Source organism: Azolla caroliniana, unplaced genomic scaffold (genome assembly GCF_043228905.1).
Source record: "Azolla caroliniana isolate FFs.n. ecotype wild unplaced genomic scaffold, voAzoCaro1.0.p SCAF_14, whole genome shotgun sequence".
Taxonomy (NCBI): domain Eukaryota; kingdom Viridiplantae; phylum Streptophyta; class Polypodiopsida; order Salviniales; family Salviniaceae; genus Azolla; species Azolla caroliniana.
The window spans coordinates 7465330-7484956 of NW_028230449.1; the positions used below are offsets into that span (position 1 = coordinate 7465330).

Consider the following 19627-nt stretch of genomic DNA (forward strand, 5'->3'; position numbering starts at 1 on the left):
TGTCTCCTGCACTAAGAAGTGTTGGTCAATCTCGACATCACCGATTTTTACCCATACATTTGGGCATGCCCCATGTAGCTCCTCCGTGGTGCACGTCGCTGCTCGTATTTTCCACCCATGCTTGGTGTTGATCGGCCACTTGCCCTTCTTGTAGAAGTCCACAGACATCAGGTTGATTTCCGAACCGTGGTCTACCAATGCCACCACTAGCTCCTGGACGTCCCTGATCCTAACTGGGGTCTCCGTAGTGGCTCTTGCCCAGTGCAGCTTTGAGTAGTGGCTCTCCACCAACTCGTCTTCCAGGGCCATGTCTTCTAGGTGTGTTGTTCGCACCTCCACCGGCTTCTCCGGCTCCGGCTCCTTCGAAAGCCTTTTTCACTTCACCAAGTACACGATGGAGTCATGGAATTCTTTCTTGGCGATCCCAAACACTTCCCTCAGTGAGAGCTCCACCTTGCTGTCGAGGATTCGTTCCTCAAAGGACCTTCCGCAGGTCCGTCGTTCTTTCTATCTTGGTGCTCAACCGGTAACCGGCTTTCTTTGCTTTATCCGGTGTGCCGGCAGCACCAACGTCATTTTGCTTCGGCCTAAACCGGGTCTCGTACTGCTACGAGGGTCCAGCCCCTCCGGCCTTTCCCACACGCTTGTCTTCTACCAGAACCTCGTAGTTCTGGCACGCGGCTTCCATGAAGCCGGTTTTTTCTTCAACCGGATCGCTCCACCCGCTGACCTCCTGGACCCTTCTTTCCGCACGATCCGCTTCCTCCCTTCTCAACTGCACACCGGTGAGGCCTTCTAGCACTACCGGCCAGAACCCGGAGTCTTTCGTCTTTCGGCCTTCGTCACTCCCGACCCCAATTTCTGCCGACGCTGAGTAGTAGTGGATGGTCTCCGCGTGGCGCGCCGCCGCTTCTTCCATCAACCTCTTCATTCCTCCCCGTTCGATATTCAGCTCCAAGGCTCTCCGGATCTCGCTAGCGTGCACCCTTCCGTTCCATAGGTACACCACATTGGCCCTTATTGCTTTGTGAAGTCCACACAGTCCTTCCGAATGTGACCAACCGCGTCACACCACAAGCATCGATGCCCACCCGGAGGCCTTCGGTCGTGAGCCTGCTCGCCGCCGTCCCTCCTCGCTTGTGCAATCTGGACATCTCGTACCATCTGCGTCAGCTCTTCCAGAGCCACTCCGTCGGACAAGCCCTTGAGCACACCAGGTGAGCCTGTCTCAAGCCAATCCCGGGTTTCCTCCTTACGCGCCGGCGGGGGTCCCTTGAGTTTTCTTGCTGCAACCGCTCCTGCCCCCGACGAGCCCTTGTCGACCCACTCACGCCGTTTGTCAAAACGGCTGTAGACCCCTTTTACCACGGCCCAGTCGGCTGTCAGCCCATCTTTCATCTCTAGCAAGAGACCCACTTGCTCCCGATCCCGCACGTCCACAACTTTGACGAATACAAGGACATGGCTCGTGTTCAGTACGGTCCTGTCCAATGCCGAAAGACGTGCAAAGCATTCTTCAAACTCCCGGAGGAGCGCCGACACATTCCTCCCCTTTCCTGGGGTCTCTACCCAATCCATAAAGTCCCGCTTCAATAACCGAAGTGTGTCATCATGCCCGTACTGCTCGAGGAGCCGCGCTTCGAATTCCCCCCCAGGTTCGGCATCCAGCCTGCACCTCGAGCACCTCTGCGTGGATGCCCGGTGTTGCTACCCGAGGGAACCCAACCAAACGCCTCTCCTCCGGGATGTCCCTCTTCACCATTTCGGTCCAGGTAGGCCACCAAATAACTTGTGGCGTCCTTCCCATCGAACCGGCCTATTGCGTCGACAATTGCTTCAATCGCCCTATCAAGGGTGCCCATGCCCTCGCGAGCACTTACTATCCGATCGACTGTTGCCACCATGGCTTCAGCGAGATTTGGCCCCCTCATTTTCGATTCCTCTGTCGCCTTGATTCACGTCGGGTTCCTCACGCCTTGGACCACGGGGGCCCTGAACCGAGGAGCGTGAGGGAGCAAAGGGAGAGAGATTTGCAAGAACGTAGGGAGACAGAAACGAAAGAATCAATTCCAATAACAACATAAATTATAGAGCTTGCAATGTTACAACCGCCCAACCGGTGATAGACTCAACACATACGAACACACGTGGTGGAGCCTCTACCGAAAGCAAGCGCGCTTACATGCAGCAGAGGCAGCCAACCTAACCCACAATCCCTATAGAAATAACAACAATGGTGGAGGAGAGAGCTCGGTTCCTAGTCCGACAACACTTCGTCCTCTCAAAACGCGCGATCCCCACTCAGCCTCTTTCCCTCTCCCTTTATAGCACAAGGAGAGAGAGCCGTTACAGACATGTTACATCACTTTTATTTTCTGTCCTTTCGGACAGAGATCCTCTTCGATTCCCTACCTAATGAATTCGTGCTACCTAGGATAGTTACATCGTCGACCTGTACTACTTAACCATGTAAACATATCAAAACATGTGCCCATGTGTAAGGGCCGGTTCACGCACACTATCCATTGATTCCTGCTAGGGACGGTTTTCTCCACGACAACGTGCACAATAACGTGCTAACATACATGTATAACCATCACTCCTTTCATACGTGTGCACATTGCACCTTCTCGATTTTGTCCATTCCACGCGATTTTCACACCGTTTCCGAAATCTTCATGACAACGGGAGCCCACAAACTCTAACTATCACTCTAAGAGTAAGGGTACAATGACAGACTTAGAGGCAACCACCTCGAGCTCTATCTTTGCCTACTAGCGGTTACAACAGAACAACTTCCTGTAGCTCTCTCTCTCTCTCTCTCTCTCTCTCTCTCTCTCTCTCTCTCTCTCTCTCTCTCTCTCTCTCTGTCTTTTGGTGAAAACACACAATTATATTAATAAATATGTGTAAAAAACACTACTTACAATGGGTGTGACCTGTTACACTTCCGTGTTCCTCTAGTAGCTTTGATGTGAACCATTTTCCCTATACATGGGCACTTTTTACTCTAGTGCTGGCTAGAGGTTTTTTCCCCATGTTACCACATACATGAGTCACTCATATGTGGTGGTACTTAGTACTTAGGGATATATATTTCAGCTCCTATTTTTTTTAGGAACATTCATCAATAGAGAGCTATTCCAGCCATTGCCTTCCTTGTGTGAGTGCTTCTTTCTTTGAGCTTCTTGTGTGTTTCCCACTCTTCCTCACATACCCAACAGTGGTATCAGAGCCAAGTTCTTCATCCTCTCCATCTTCGGTTGTCCGCATCGCGGTGTCGCGGCGCGCGCGCACTTTTCATTGTGCAAATCAACTTCCGAATATAGAGAAGTGTATTTCAGCACTTGGAGCGCATTTTCAGCAGGTACCCTGCTGTTTTACCCCCATTTCGAAGCCGTTCGTGTAGTCGAAATCGTCATCCGAGTGATAGTTTGTGAGCTGCATTTTCAGCACTCATTTCCGATTTGTTGAGGTAATATTTTACCACTTTCTTGTTCTTTGGTAAAATGGCAAACAATGGTGATTTGTTTGGCATGCTTCAAGCTGAAGATAAGCTTGATGGGACAAACTATCCAATGTGGTCCTACATGATGAAACACGTTCTTGTTGCCAAACAACTATGGAACATAGTGGTAGATGTAGATCGACGCCCCGCCGGTCCTACTACTTCACAGTCTACTATCACAGATACAGGTTCATCTTCGAGCACAGTGACTTCATCTACTCCACCAACACAAGAGCAACTTAGATGGGATGGAAAAGATGCTCAAGCTCATGCATTGATTGCACTTTCTGTGAAGCGTCATATAGTTCCACATATTCGGTCATGCTCTACGTCCAAACAAGCATGGGACACTCTTGCTTCGTTGTATGCCGTGCGTAACGAAGCACGTGTTGCATATTTGAGAAAGCAACTTGAGGATGTATATATGGCTGAAAATGAGTCGGTAGATGTGTATGTGACACGCATTAAAGATTTGAAAGAGTAATTGGCAAACATTGATGAGATCATTTCGAATACATCACTTGTCTCTACGTTGTTGAAAGGATTACCCGAATCTTTTCAAAGCTTTGCTACTACTATTCGTTTGGTTGCAAAAGGGAATACGGATATGTACGCATTTGATGAGGTTGTGTCTCTTCTTTTGCAAGAAGAACAATCTAGAGTGAATAGAAGTGGTTTGATAGAGGGAACACAAGCACTTGCTATCTCACAAAAAGGAAAAGGCAAGCATGGTTCAGCTTTTGGTTCTTCAAAACCAAAGCCTCAACCTCCCTCTTTCACTTATTCCTCTAATGATGGTGATTTGCAAAAGAAGAAAAAATGCAAATATTGTCGAAAGGTTGGCCATACGATTGAAGAATGTAGAAAGCTTGTTAAGCGCAATGAGAAGAAGAAGGAATCCGGCATGACCATTTCTGAAAATGTTTCAAGTGCAAAGAGTGATGAGGCCAACATGGCTCAAGATTATTGGGCATGTGTTGTTACATATCATTATGATGCATCATTGCACTCTAAATGTATGGTTGTAAGTGAGATTGATTCGGATTGGTTCTTTGATAGTGGTGCTTCAAAGCACATTACTTCATGCAAAAGTTTTTTTGCATCCTTGAAAGATGCACCCAAAGGTGGACATGTGGTGTGTGCAAACAATGCCTCTTATCCTATCATTGGAGTAGGAGAAATTGAGCTTTCGGCTGCAAATGGAGGTGTTGTCATCTTAAAGAATGTATTGTATGTGCCCGGTATCAAGAAGAACTTAATTTCGGTTCCTTTGATTGCCAAAGCCGGACTTCATGTACATTTTGTTGATGATAAGTGCATGGTTCACGATTATAGCAATGGTGATGTTATCGTGATGTCCGGTACATTATGCAATGGCTTGTACCGTTTAGATACATACAAGAGGGCTTCTCTAAATGCCTTGGCTGTACATACTTCTTCCATGGCTGAAATGGAGCTTTGGCATGCTCGTTTTGGTCACTTGAACTTCAATAGTTTGCTTCACTTGCAAAAGAAGGATATGGTTATTGGGTTGCCTACACTTGAGTCCATTGAAAAACATGCATGTGAAGGTTGCATTCTTGGAAAAATGCATCGTGCTTCTTTTCCAAAAGATAGTCATACACACACTACAAGAAAATTACAACTTGTTCATAGTGATGTGTGTGGTCCTGTAAAGACTCCATCTTTTGGAAAGCATGTATATTTTGTTACCTTCATTGATGATGCTACTCGTCATACATGGGTGTATCCTATGAAAGCAAAGAATGAAGTCTTCTCTTGCTTCAAATCATTTTTAGCTATGGCTGAAAATTTTTCCGCAAATAAGCTCTTGACTCTACGCACGGATCGTGGTGGCGAATATATGTCACATGAGTTTAATGCTTTTCTTTGTGAAAGAGGTATTTTACATCAATGTACGGTGCCATATACACCTCAACAAAATGGTGTTGCAGAACGTAAAAATAGAACACTCTTAGAGATGGCACGATGTATGGTTAAAGGAAAGCATCTTCCTAACAAGTTTTGGATGGAAGCGGTTATGTGTGCAAATTATGTGTTGAATCGTTGCCCTACAAAAGCGTTGAGAGTCATTACGCCATATGAGGCTTGGAATGGACATAAACCTATGGTTAGTCATATGCGTGTGTTCGGTTGTTTGGCATATGGTCTTGTGCCATCACAACAACGTCACAAACTTGATGACAAGGCAAAGAAATGCATATTTGTTGGTTATAGTGCGGAAAGTAAGGGATATCGTTTGTATCATCCATTGACGGACACAATTATTGTGAGTCGAGATGTGGTATTTGCTGAAAATTCAGCTTTCCCTTTTCTTGAATGCAAAAAACAACCAACAGTTAGCTCACAAGATGTGTTTGATACACTCATGCCTTTGTTCCAAAGTGCTGCGCTTGACCATGGACATGTAGACCAGCCAAGTGAGTCTCAAAGGGATAAAAATTTCCAGCAAATAAGTGTTGAAAATGCACGAAATGTCCAACCAAATGTGGCTGAAAATGAGCATGAAATTCAGCCCACGCATGATGTACATATTGAAGATGTATTACATAATGAACGTATGGCTATCGAGAGGTCACAAACTATGCCGAGGTGGCTGAAACAAACTTTGCAAGATAGCAAATTGAGTGCACCTTTACTTGGTAAAACAAGATCAAGCTCTCGCCATGCATCAGGTAATTTTGTGGATTATTCTATTGTTGCAATAGCATGTAATGAGGAGCCACTTACTTTTGAAGATGCATGTGATGATCCACATTGGATGAGTGCTATGCAATCAGAAATGGATTCCATTCATAAAAATGGTACTTGGGAGTTATGTGAATTGCCAAAAGGAAAGAATGTGATTGGTACTAGGTGGGTTTACAAGATTAAACGAAAGCCCGATGGTAGTATTGATCGCTACAAAGCTAGATTGGTTGCCAAAGGATATGCCCAACAATATGGCATTGATTATGAGGAAACTTTTGCACCTACTTCACGCATGACTACCATTCGTACCGTGGTTGCATTGGCTGCCCAAAGAGGTTGGAAAATGCACCAATTGGACATAAAAACAGCCTTTTTAAATGGTGATTTGCAAGAAGAGGTTTATGTGAAGCAACCTCCTGGATTTGCTACGAAAGAGAAAGAGCATATGGTTTGTCGCTTGCATAAGGCCTTGTATGGTCTAAAGCAAGCTCCGCGTGCATGGTATGAAAAAATCCATAAGCACTTGATTTCTCTTAGCTTCACATGTAGTCCGATTGAAAGCACACTTTATGTACGCAAAGATGGGGCTGATCTTCTAGTGCTCGTTCTTTATGTTGATGACATACTCTTGACTGGGTCATGTGATGCAAAACTCGATTTTCTTATGGCTGATTTGCAGCATACTTTTGAAGTCACTTATCTTGGTCTTTTGAGCTACTATCTTGGCATCCAGTTTGTATCCGTTGAGGGGGGAATGTTTATGCATCAAGGAAAGTATGTTGAAAAACTACTTCAGCGTTTTGACTTTGAGGATTGCAAGCCGGTTTATACACCTGTGGAGACAGGATTTAGGTTCTCTGTTGAGGATTCTAGTGATGCGTTTGATACTTCTCTTTATCAACAAGCTGTGGGATGTCTTATATATGCATGCAATACAAGGCCGGATATACAGTATGCAGTCTCCCAATTGAGTCGATTCATGCATAGCCCTGGCACTAAGCATTGGCAAGCAGTGAAACGTGTGTTCAGATATCTTAGAGGCACTTTGAGCTTGGGTCTCTTTTATGGCAGAGATACTCAGCCATGCTTGCATGCTTTTACAGATAGTGATTGGGCTGGTTGTTATGATACTCGCGTGTCCACTAGTGGTAATTGCTTTTTCTTTGGAAACTCATGTATATCTTGGTTGAGTAAAAAGCAACCTACAGTGGCGACATCAAGTTGTGAAGCTGAGTACAGGGCAGTTTTCACAGCTACAGTGGAGTGTATATGGCTAAGACGCCTTTTGATGGATCTTTGCATGGAGATTGAAGTTGCTACACGTATTCTCACAGATAGTCAGAGTGCATTGGCTGTTGCACGAAATCCTGTATTTCATGCACGGACCAAACACATTGAGGTGCATTATCACTATGTGAGAGAGCGCTTTCATGCAGGAGATATTGATTTGGTATATGTGCCTACACAAGATAACGTGGCAGACATATTCACCAAAGCTCTTCCACGAGAAAAGTTTGAAGCTTTTCGCAAAGCTTTAGGCTTATTGCCTTGTGGGGGCTGATCTGTCACTCCTTGTACATGTTCACATCATTCGCTCCAGGGGGGTTTGTTACACTTCCGTGTTCCTCTAGTAGCTTTGATGTGAACCATTTTCCCTATACATGGGCACTTTTTACTCTAGTGCTGGCTGGCTAGAGGTTTTTTCCCCATGTTACCACATACATGAGTCACTCATATGTGGTGGTACTTAGTACTTAGGGATATATATTTCAGCTCCTATTTTTTTTAGGAACATTCATCAATAGAGAGCTATTCCAGCCATTGCCTTCCTTGTGTGAGTGCTTCTTTCTTTGAGCTTCTTGTGTGTTTCCCACTCTTCCTCACATACCCAACATGACCATGAAGTATGGTCACCCAATAACTACACTACATTACATGGGTAATGGAACATGTTGAATTGCCAATAGGCAAGACGAACATTCCACCGAGGAAAGGATTTCCACTTGCTCCAATAAAGAAAATTGCCACATTAGTACTCCCTTCAACTTTCATAGATATGCTTTCACTCCATGTCTACCATTGAATACAAAAGCATTGCTCATATTCCAATTATGACGCAATCCCCAATATCTCAAAAATAGAAAAACAATCTCCATCTTTGACTTTGGGTCCACCTATATAAATTGTGCAAACACCCACTGTCTAGATGTCAAATAACACCGTGATAAAACTTGCCAAATTTCAGAAATGTAACTCCAAATCTGAGAAGCAATCGGGCATTGTATAAATTGATGAGTACAATCATCCATTTGAACAGTGAAAAAAAAGGAATTACCCGTTGCTAATCCACAACGCTTTAGAGCTAATCCCAAATGCAATCCTCCAATCAAAACTCTCCAAATGAAGACCTTTGCTACAAGTGGCAATTTAGAATGCCAACTACGTTGTAAGATTTGCCACCACCCATGATGAGATTTGTGTAATCTCCATTCTTCTTCAGGCTTAGATGATAACCATCCAAGAGACTCAACAGAGCAATGATACAAAAGATTAGTAGTCACTTGTAACAACGATGTTTGACCCTTTAAACACCAATCAAACCACTTTTACTCTCCTGTTTGTAGAGGTAAGGGACATTGCGTCAATGGAATATTTTGTAGTTGTTGCCAAATAAACCCATAATTATGCGGAATGTGTAATAATTGTCGTGCTTCAACAAACTCCAAAATTCTTTGAGATGGAGCCTCAACTATATCTCCCACCTCTTTGACCCCCAAACAAAACAAACAATTAAATTGAGAGAGTAATCTCTCCTTTCCTGGCCAACATAATAACCGAGAAGATACAAGTAACTCTTTTTGCAAAGAATTACAATGCTCTCTACTAGATGGCCCCATCGTGGACCGAGGGTGGGATGTCTGAGTCGGAATCGACCTTCTCTGGAGGATATGAAACTGAATTAACCTTCATAGTTGTGCGTGAGCATCCTGGCTCGCTAAATGTGATTGAGTAATTGCACCTTGAATCCAGTATTGGATTGTGCACCTTCAACCACGATAGTCCTAAGAGGATCGTATGTCGAGCAGATCGTAGGATCCCACACGAAGCTCTAATGGGATTGTAGTTTGGGTAGTTTCTCTTGACGAGAGGACACGCCCATCAATGGCTTCAATGGGAATGGGTTTTAAGAGGTAGACGACGGGACGTGTACCCCATGTGCTCGAGTGAATGCAACATCGATGAAGCAAGAAGGCGCTTCAAAATCAAGTAAAGCGACCAACTGAATGCAATTGGAATTAAAAGCAAGGCAAACCACCAATGTGATAGTCCCTGATGTTTCGGCAATAGAACCACGAGAATGTGGGTGATGGGAGACTTCCAGTTGCATGGCTCCTACTACAACCAGACGATGTCATTTTCCGGATGCTGGGGTCCATTCGGTCGATGGAATTGTGGGCGATTACTCCTTGGAGATGACCAGAGGCACACACCATTAACCCGCTAAAATTGTCGTTCGGCATCATGTTGCAAATAGTGCTCGGCCACAACCAAGTCATAATCATTCGATGGAAAAAATAGAAATAAAATAAGGATGAATGCACTTACACAGTCAAACAAGACGACACAAGATGTTTACGTTGTCGCGTGGCACGCGACACACGTGCCAAACGTCAGAATGTGCGCGTCACAAGCGCGGACAAGCACCGGACCTCTATCCGCTAGTGGTTATGGATGATGGGCGGCTGAAGTGACGCACTAATGTGGTTAGAGTGAGAGAGAGAGAGAAACAAAATTTGAGGAAGTTTTTAAGATAGATAGGTAGATAGATACACATCACCAATAAGATAACTAAGTATTCTTATTATTAATTTTCGATTTGATACATAGATTGATTCATAGATTGTTTGATTCATCCATTGATTGATCCCCCCCCATTACACAAGCCTTTCGAGGGTTTTTATAGGTTTATCTATCCTTCTAACATGCACAAAACCATGGGCTTGAACCCATGGTTTTCGGGCACACGGTTTTCCTTGTGGCATGCACAAAACCATAGGCTAAAACCATGGTTTTGTGTACATGGTTTTGTATGTTTGTTTCCTATGGAATACTAAATATGAGAAGGAAATATACAAAATCTAAAGCACTTAGTAGTAGCTTTAGTGGTAAGATAATTGCTTCCTATCTTAGAAGTGCAAGGTTCAAATCTTGCTTGCACCCTTCTATATGCACTTGAATGTCATTAGACCCTAGACTAATTTTCATATTTATAATGTGTGTGAAGCCACACTATTTCACAATTTCTCCCATTGGACACAGAACATCACGACATCCACCCCCACCAAACCGCACATCCTCCGGCATGTGCCAAGAAGAAAAGAGTGATGTGGCGGAGTCAAAAGGTGGTTTGTCTTTGATTTCCTCCTTCCTTACGCGTTGTCCTTTGTCCTCCATTTTGAGTACATGCATTCCTTCCACCCGATCAACCATATCATTCGATCGCCTTTCGCATTTCCATGACCACTTGTCGTAGCCCCTTTTGCTCCTCTTGAGCGTAACTCTTCATGCATCGTACATGTGCCGCCTGCATCTTGCCCATCTCCTTGGTCATCAAACTTCCTCGGATCGTCTTTTCTCATCTTCTTATGCTTGCTTTTCCTCATGCTCAGAACATCAACACATCCCAAACCATCCTAATATTTTGTAGATTATCCTCAATACTATTAACTTTAATCCTATCCTTCCCACACATACTGACAACATCAACATCATCATGATACTCATCCCAAATAATATTTTCTAGATTTTCCATACTTATACCCTTGTAATCATTATGTAACCCCACGTCATCATGGACATATTTTTGTAGACTGTCCTCATCATCACAAATCCCTATTCTATTTTCATAATGGATGTCCTCATGAATGTCACCATTTGATCTAGTGAAACTCTTATAAAATCTATCATGAAGAAAACCAAGGCAACCTAAAACACACAATTCCTCTTCATCACTCTCACCCTCATCATTACCCTTATCATAACCATATCCACAAAAAGTGCACAACTTTTAACCATCATAACCCTCATTCTTCTCATGGCACTCACTCTCACCATCAATAATACACTCTCCCTTACTATCTTCAAGCCCTAAATCATCATCATCATTACGTTTAAATGTAAAGTTTTTATCCTTTCCTAACTTCTTCTCTTGTTCGTGGTTCTCATTAAACCTATCATACTTGTCATAAGATTTTAAACCATGAAAGACTTGATCCCAACTATTCTCACCGTCACGACTTTCGTTGAGTGCTTTTTCATTAGCACAACCATGAAGAGCTTGATTCCTCCTCTTGTGTTCATAGTAATCTTTGTCACGATCATAACCTTGTAGATCTCGAGTAGTCTTTGTGAGTTTGTAATGATCTTTGTCTTTGTCATGACCGTGTAGATCTTGATCGGTTTCCTCAAGCCCACGTTCTTTGTCAGATGTCTCTTCACCATTGCATCCTTGAGTATCTTCATCTTTCCTTACAAGCCCACTTTCTTCGTTGAAAGTCTCTTCATGACCGCATCCTTGAGTATCTTGGTCATTCCCCTCGAATTGATGTTCTTCATTGCTTGTCTCTTTATGATTGCATCCTTCTCGATCTTCCCTCTTGAGCCCACATTCTTCATCACATATCTCTTCACAATTGCATCCTTCTTTGATGCATCTCTCTCTTGTTTTGAGTTTGCAATGATCTTCATGATGACCATAGGCATGTTGATCACATTCCCTCCCTTCAAGATTGCGTTCTTCGTCACATGTTTCTCTTTTGTCAAGTTTGCAACGATCCTCGCAACGACCATAGGCATGTTGATCTTGATATCTCTCTTCAAAGCCTTGTTCTTCGTCACATGTCTCTTCACGACTGCAACTACGTTGATCTTGATCATCTTCATTGTGGTCACCATCGAGCAAACCATGAAAAGGTTGAGACCCGAAATTTGATGTTAGAACCGCTTCGTACAAATCCGGAACTTCTTGATATAGTCTTTCAACTTGATTTGCCATCTTGAGATACTCCAATGCTCTACCCTTTTCATCATGCAACATCATTTCGATGGCTTTCCTTACCAATGGAAGCATCTTGAGCCTCGGACCACCTTGTATTCTTATCGACTCCTCTATGTCGTATGCTACCAAGATCGCATCCTCCATTCGTAATGCCCCCCCCATAACCACCTTGTGTTGTTCACGTCGGGTTCACCAATAGATGTCGCGTGGCGCGTGACACACGTGCCAAACGTCGGAATGTGCGCGTCACAAGCGCGAACAAGCACCGGACCTCTATCCGCTAGTGGTTATGGATGATGGGCGGCTGAAGTGACGCACTAATGTGGTTAGAGTGAGAGAGAGAGAGAGAGAAACAAAATTTGAGGAAGTTTTTAAGATAGATAGGTAGATAGATACACATCACCAATAAGATAACTAAGTATTCTTATTATTAATTTTCGATTTGATACATAGATTGATTCATAGATTGTTTGATTCATCCATTGATTGATCCCCCCCCATTACACAAGCCTTTCGAGGGTTTTTATAGGTTTATCTATCCTTCTAACATGCACAAAACCATGGGCTTGAACCCATGGTTTTCGGGCACACGGTTTTCCTTGTGGCATGCACAAAACCATAGGCTAAAACCATGGTTTTGTGTACACGGTTTTGTATGTTTGTTTCCTATGGAATACTAAATATGAGAAGGAAATATACAAAATCTAAAGCACTTAGTAGTAGCTTTAGTGGTAAGATAATTGCTTCCTATCTTAGAAGTGCAAGGTTCAAATCTTGCTTGCACCCTTCTATATGCACTTGAATGTCATTAGACCCTAGACTAATTTTCATATTTATAATGTGTGTGAAGCCACACTATTTCACAATTTCTCCCATTGGACACAGAACATCACGACAACGTGGAAAATCTCGAGGCAAAACCACGGGAGGTCTTAGACTCTAAACAGAATCACTATGAGGAGAGATATTACAATGACTCAGAGACAATGACCTCGAGTTCTACCTTGACTAACCGGCAGTCACAACATATACAATGGTTTGTATCTCCCTCTCCCCCCCCCCCCTCTCTCTCTCTATGTACAACTGATCACACTATCTATATCATTTGCCCTAGTTATATTTATATTGTTATAACTTTCGGACTCTTTAGAAATGTGGCCTCAACAGACTATAAAAAACATATTTACAAATCTGTCTCTCTTCACAGTTCAGACCAAATACGGCCGAACTCCTTCCGGATCCATCTGATCTGGCTTCCTTCGATCTAGCTCGACTATTCTCCATTCGGAGGGAACGATATCTCAACAATCTCCCCATTCACTCTAGAATGGGGTCTTCGTTAACTCGATCCATCTCCAGCACGAGTCTAGCTTGTCGGTGGACAACACCTTGGTCAACATATCCAACCCGTTCTCCTCTATGTGGATCTTCACCATAGTGAAGTCTGGATCTTCTACTCTCTCCCAAAGCCAATGGTATCTACGTTGAATGTGATTTGTCCTGGAGTGGTAGGCTGCGTTCTTTGCAAGGTGGATGACACTTTGACTTTCGGAATAGAGTAGGTATTCTTCTTGTCCAATACCCAACTCTCCGATGAAGTCCTTTATCCAAACTATTTCCTTGTTGGCTTCCATGGCCTCCATGTACTCCGCTTCCGTTGTCGACCGAGCAACGGAGTTCTACAGCCTCAACTGCCATGATATGGCTCCCACTGCAAGTGTCATAACATATCCGGATGTAGACCCGCTGGTCTCCATATCAGCCGACATGTTTGAATCGGTGAATCCTTCAAATTGGGGTTTACCTGAGCCAAATCGGAGGCATAAGCTAGATGTGCCTTTTACGTATGTGAGTATCCAATTGATGGTTGCCCAGTGGTCCTTTCTAGGATTGCTCATGAACCTGATGACTACTCCGACTGCGTATCTAATGTCCGGTTGTGTACACACCATTGCGTACATGAGACTTACGACTACAGAGGCATATGGTATCTTCATCATTTCCGACTTCTCTGCCTTTGTCTTCGGGCTCTATTTTCCAGACACCTTGCAATTTTCCAGAAGTGTCGACCCAACTAGCTTAGCATCTGACATGTTGAACCTTTGAAGCACCTTTGTCACATACTTCTCCTGTGATAGCCACCATTGTTTCTTCAGCCAGTCCTGGATTATGTGCATGCTGAAAATCTGTTTCGTTGGACCCATATCTTTCATTGCGAATGACCGGCTCAAGGCCTTCTTCAGCATCCCAATTTTGATACGGTCCCGTCCGACGATCAACATGTCATCCATGTACAACAGTAGTATAAGGAAGTCTCCTCTGTCGACCTTTTTCACGAACACACAGTGGTTGGCTTGCGTCTTGTGGTATCCTTGATCGGTCATGAAGGAGTCAAACTACCAGTACCATTTCCGGGGGGCTTGCTTTAGTCCGTACAAGCTCTTCTTTAGCCGGCACACCAGGTTCTCCTTCCCTTTCTTCACAAATCCCTCTGGTTGTTGCATGTACATCTCCTCCTCGAGGTCACCGTGATAAAACACCATCTTAACATCTAGTTGCTCTACCTCGAGGTCCATCTTACTGCTATGCTCAGCATTGTCCGGATGGATGTCATCTTGACTACTAGGGCAAATATCTCGTCGAAATCCACTCCCCTTTTTTGCTAGAACCCCCTTATCACGTGCAGGTTTTGCACCTTTGTGGATTTCTAGCATCTACTGGTTTTAGTTTGTACACCCACTTGTTTCGGAACGCTCTCTTTCCCTTTGGCAACTCCATCAATTCGTATGTGTGGTTCTCATGGAGGGAACCCATCTTGTCCTACATGGCATTCAACCACTTGCGGTTGTGGATGTCTTTCTTTGCTTCTTCGAAGATTTCTGGCTCCCCCTCATCGGCCAGTAATATTCTCTCTTCTTCCAGAAATCTTCGGGGGGCTCTTCTTTCCCTAAGAGGGTATCTCCAACCTTGGTTTTCAAAAACCGGTTCCTCCGAATCCTATTTGGGGTCTTGTTCGATTCTGGTGTCCAAATCTTCTTCAGTCGGTTTGGTTCCTCGTTTGAATTTGGCCGATTCATCATGGTCTTCAGCTGACATCCGGCTTCCAACCATATGTGTCATTGCATCTTCCAACCAATCTCAATCGGTTGACGCAGAATCCATTGTCTTCTCCGACTCCAGTCGGCAATGCTCTTGCCTTCCATGAGGACTATGTCTTGATTCTGGTAGACCTTCTTGTTGACCAAGTCCCACACTTGGTAACCGAACTCATCATTGTCGTACCCTAGGAATATGCTTGGTCAGGACTTCAGATTCAATTTTTCTCTCTTGTCCTTAACTCCTTTGTTGCATGTACGTAAGTGAGGTAGTCAAACACCTTCAAGTGCCGGTAAGAGCCATCTTTATTGGTCCATACCCTCAACGGTGTGTCTTTGTCCAAGGGTGCTCAGGGTGATATGTTTATCATGTACGTCATTGTAATTAGCACCGCAGCCCAGAACGTCTTGGGCAATTTAGCATGTCCCAACATGTTCCGAACTCTCACCATCACAGTCCGGTTCATCTTTTCGGCCAATCCGTTCAGCTCCAACGTCTTCGGTATGGTGAATTTGAGCCGAATTTCTTTTGATCGGCAATATTCCTCGAACTGCCTTTAGATTTCAACTGGTTTCTCTTTCCACTCTTGCCTGGAATTCCCTAAAGATTGTCAATACTTGATCCTTCATCTTCAACAGTGAGACCCACAACTTCCTACTATGGTCATGTATGAACGTCACGAAGTACTCCGACCCAGCATGTGACTTTGTGTCCACTTGGCATACATTAGTATGCATGAGCTCTAGTGGTTCTTTACGTCTCATCGGTGGTCTCAACCAGAAAGAGGTTCGGTTTTGCTTACCGGCCAAATATTCAGTGCACCTCTCAAGTTGCACGTCTTTCACCTATGGAATGAGGTTATCCTCGGCAAGTTTATGCATTCCCCCCTTTGGCTCATTTGGCGCAACGTTTTGTGCCACAGCTCACCGGCAGTGTCGGACACCAAGTTCACTTCTTCATGGCATATCCGAGCTCCATGATCAGAATCCCTTTGCTAAACTTCATGACTCCGTTCTGGATGCTACCCGTGTAGCCTCCATCATCCAACTGACCGACTGATATCAGGTTCAACGAACCTCCGGAACGTGTTAGACGTCTTCCAACAACAACTTGCACCCGATTCACGTAGTCAACCACATGTCTCCTATGCCGACAATTTGACATGCACCTTCATTCCCCATCCTCACACAACTGTGATCTCCGACTATGTAGGATGTGAAGCACTTCTGGTCAGGAGTAGGATGGAATGAAGCTCAGGGGTCGACCACCCACATCGTTTCGTCACTGACAAGATGTAGCTCGCTCTCTTCCGTGATGAGCAACAATTCTTCTTTGCTTGTTGCAATTGCCGACGTTCCTTTCCGATCCGAGCTTTGTCGGTCCGAATTTTCGTCGAGTCGGCACTGTGAACTCCTTTCTCTTTCTGGTAGTGTTGACAGTTCTTCTTGAAATGCCCCGACTTCCCACAATAGAAGCACGTGGGTCTCCCCGACTTTTCCCGGTTCTGGGGTCTCCGATTCTAGCCTCTCCCTTGTTGTCTGTTGGTTTCGGTAACTAGAGCTTTTGAGTTGGAGATCACTTGTCTATCCGATGAACTTGTTTATCCAACAAGCTTGATTTTACTCTCGCTAGGGATAGGTGTTTACCTTCCGGCCCGGGTTTGCCCAAAGTGACAACGAACGTCTCCCAGCAATCCGGAAGGGAACCGAGTAGCAACAACACCAGTACCTCGTTGGCTAGAGGTACTTCCAATGAGGTTGTCTGATTTATGAGCCCCTAGAAGGCTTTCATGTGCTCCGCCATGCTGGAGCCATCTTGATATCTGAGTCTCACTAACTTCTGGAATATTGAGACTCGATTTATATCATTCCTGTTATGAAATCTGATGCCTATCTTCTCCTAGAGTTCATGAGCCTTACTCTCTTCATTGAAGTTATTGTACAGGCTCATGTCTTCATATGCATCAGCTCCCAAGTGGGTGCATCTATTTTGTCCGATTTTGCATCTCCACACTGTACCGACAACCAGAGATCTTTGACCACCAACATGTCCCTCATCTTCGACTTCCATACTGGGTAGTTGGAAGTGGTGAGCTTGAACATGCCCCCGAATGAATCTTCCATTTTCTTTCCTTTGTTGTTCGCTCTAATACCAATTTGCTGCAAATAGTGCGCAAACACAACCAGGTCTTAATCACTCGATGGAAGAAACAAAATTAAAATAAGGATGAATGCACTTACACAGTCAAACAAGACGACACATGATGTTTATGTGGACAACCTGAAGGAGATAAAACGACCGGAGTTATCAGGCTCTGAACAAAATCACGATGAGAAGAGGTATTACAATGTAAGACTCAAAGGCAGCTTGTTGGGAATTCGGTCCCTCCGGATGAGAACCGGACGAGTCAGATGAAGGAACTAGATCCGGAAGGGTTCCGTATGAGACCCAGAAACCGGATCCAAGCATGTGTAAATATGTTTCATGGTGAGCCCACCGAGGCTATATTTCCAAATAGCCCAAATGTCATATAAGTATAAATATGACTTAGGGCAATTACTTTAGTATGTGCTTATTGTGAGTTGTTGTATACAGAGAGAGAGAGAGAAAGAAAGAGAGAGAGAGAGAGAGAGATACAAAACTAGTTTTCTGTTTGTAATTGCCATTGGCAAAGACATAGAGCTCGAGGTCGTTGCCTCTATGTCTCACTTTGTATTCCTCCTCTCATACTGATAGTGGGAATCCGTGGGCTCCCATGGTTTTTTCCCATTTAGGGTTTTCCACGTAAACAATCTGTGTCATCTCGGTTTCAGATTGTTCTCTCTTCTATTCCTTGTTGAAGACTCGGTCGTGGCCGAGCGTTATTTCTGTTCAAACTGGTATCAGAGCGAACAAAGGAAATGGAAGAATCATTCAACGACATGTTCAAGCTCACTGGCTCCAACTACCCAATGTGGAAGTCGAAGATGAGGGACATGCTCATGATCAAAGATCTTTGGCTTCCGGTACAATTCAGGGACAAGATCGATGCCACGACATGGGAGGTGATGGACATGAAGACAACAACGTACATCCGGTGCTTCATCGACATGAGCCTATATAACAAATTCAATGAAGAAAGTAAAGCTCATGTGCTCTAGGAGAAAATCGGCACTATGGTCGTAAATCAGGTTTCAGTATTCCAGAAGTTAGTGAGACTCTGGTACTAGGACGGATCTAGCATGACGGAGAACATGAACGCATTTCAGGGGCTCATAAACCAAAAAACTTCACTTGAAGTAACTCAAGCGGACACGAAGTCACATGCCGGATCGCAGTACTTCGTGATGTTCATAGACGACCACAACCGGAAGCTGTGGGTCTCACCGTTGAAGATAAAGGATTAGGTGCTATCCATCTTCAAGGAGCTCCACGCGAGAGTGGAAAGAGAAATTGGCTAGAAGTTGAAGGTGGTTCGAGCAGATAACAAAGGAGAATACTGGGGGCAACTCGAGGAGTACTGCCAGTCGAAGGGAATTCGACTCGAATTTACTGTGCCGAAGACGTCGGAATTGAACGGGTTGGCTGAACGGATGAACCGAACGATAATGGAGAGAGTCCGAAGCATGCTAGCACATGCCAAGTTACCCAAAAAGTTTTGGGCTGAGGCGCTGATGACGACGACCTATGTGATAAACAAATCACCCTTAGCACCCTTGGAAGGAGACTCACCGCAGAAACTATGGACTGGTAAAGATGTATCTTACCAACATCTGAAGGTGTTTGGTTGAAGATAAAGGATCAGGTGCTATCTGTCTTCAAGGAGCTCCACGCGAGAGTAGAAAGAGAAATTGGCTGGAAGTTGAAGGTGGTTCGAGTAGATAACAAAGGAGAATATCGGGGACAATTCGAGGAGTACTGCTAGTTGAAGGGAATCCGGCTTGAATTTACCGTGCTGAAGATGTTAGAATTGAACAGGTTGGCTGAACGAATGAACCAGACGATAATGGAGAGAGTCCGAAGCATGCTAGCACATGCCAAGTTACCCAATATGTTTTGGGCTAAGGCGCTAATGACGACGACCTATGTGATAAACAGATTACCCTTAGCACCCTAGGAAGGACTCACTGCAGAAACTATGGCCCAGTAAAGATGTATCTTGCTGGCATCTGAAGGTGTTTGGTTGTCTCGCATATTTGCATGTCGCAAAGGACAAGAGAGAAAATCTAGATCCGTAGTTCAAGCCATGTATATTCCTTGGATACGACGATGAT

General features: G+C 44.4%; 1 protein-coding gene across 1 annotated transcript; it reads left to right on the plus strand.

Moving 5' to 3' along the window:
* Nucleotides 1-3509: 3509 nt before the first annotated feature.
* LOC147855376 (uncharacterized) lies at nucleotides 3510-3992 on the plus strand. Its single transcript, XM_087330621.1, has one exon. It carries the CDS (start codon nucleotides 3510-3512, stop codon nucleotides 3990-3992), a length of 483 nt encoding a protein of 160 aa, XP_087186747.1.
* Nucleotides 3993-19627: the final 15635 nt, after the last annotated feature.

What these genes read in the sequence shown, in the direction of transcription:
- LOC147855376 (XM_087330621.1), top strand. Translation starts at nt 3,510, where the DNA reads ATGGCAAACAATGGTGATTTGTTTGGCATGCTTCAAGCTGAAGATAAG.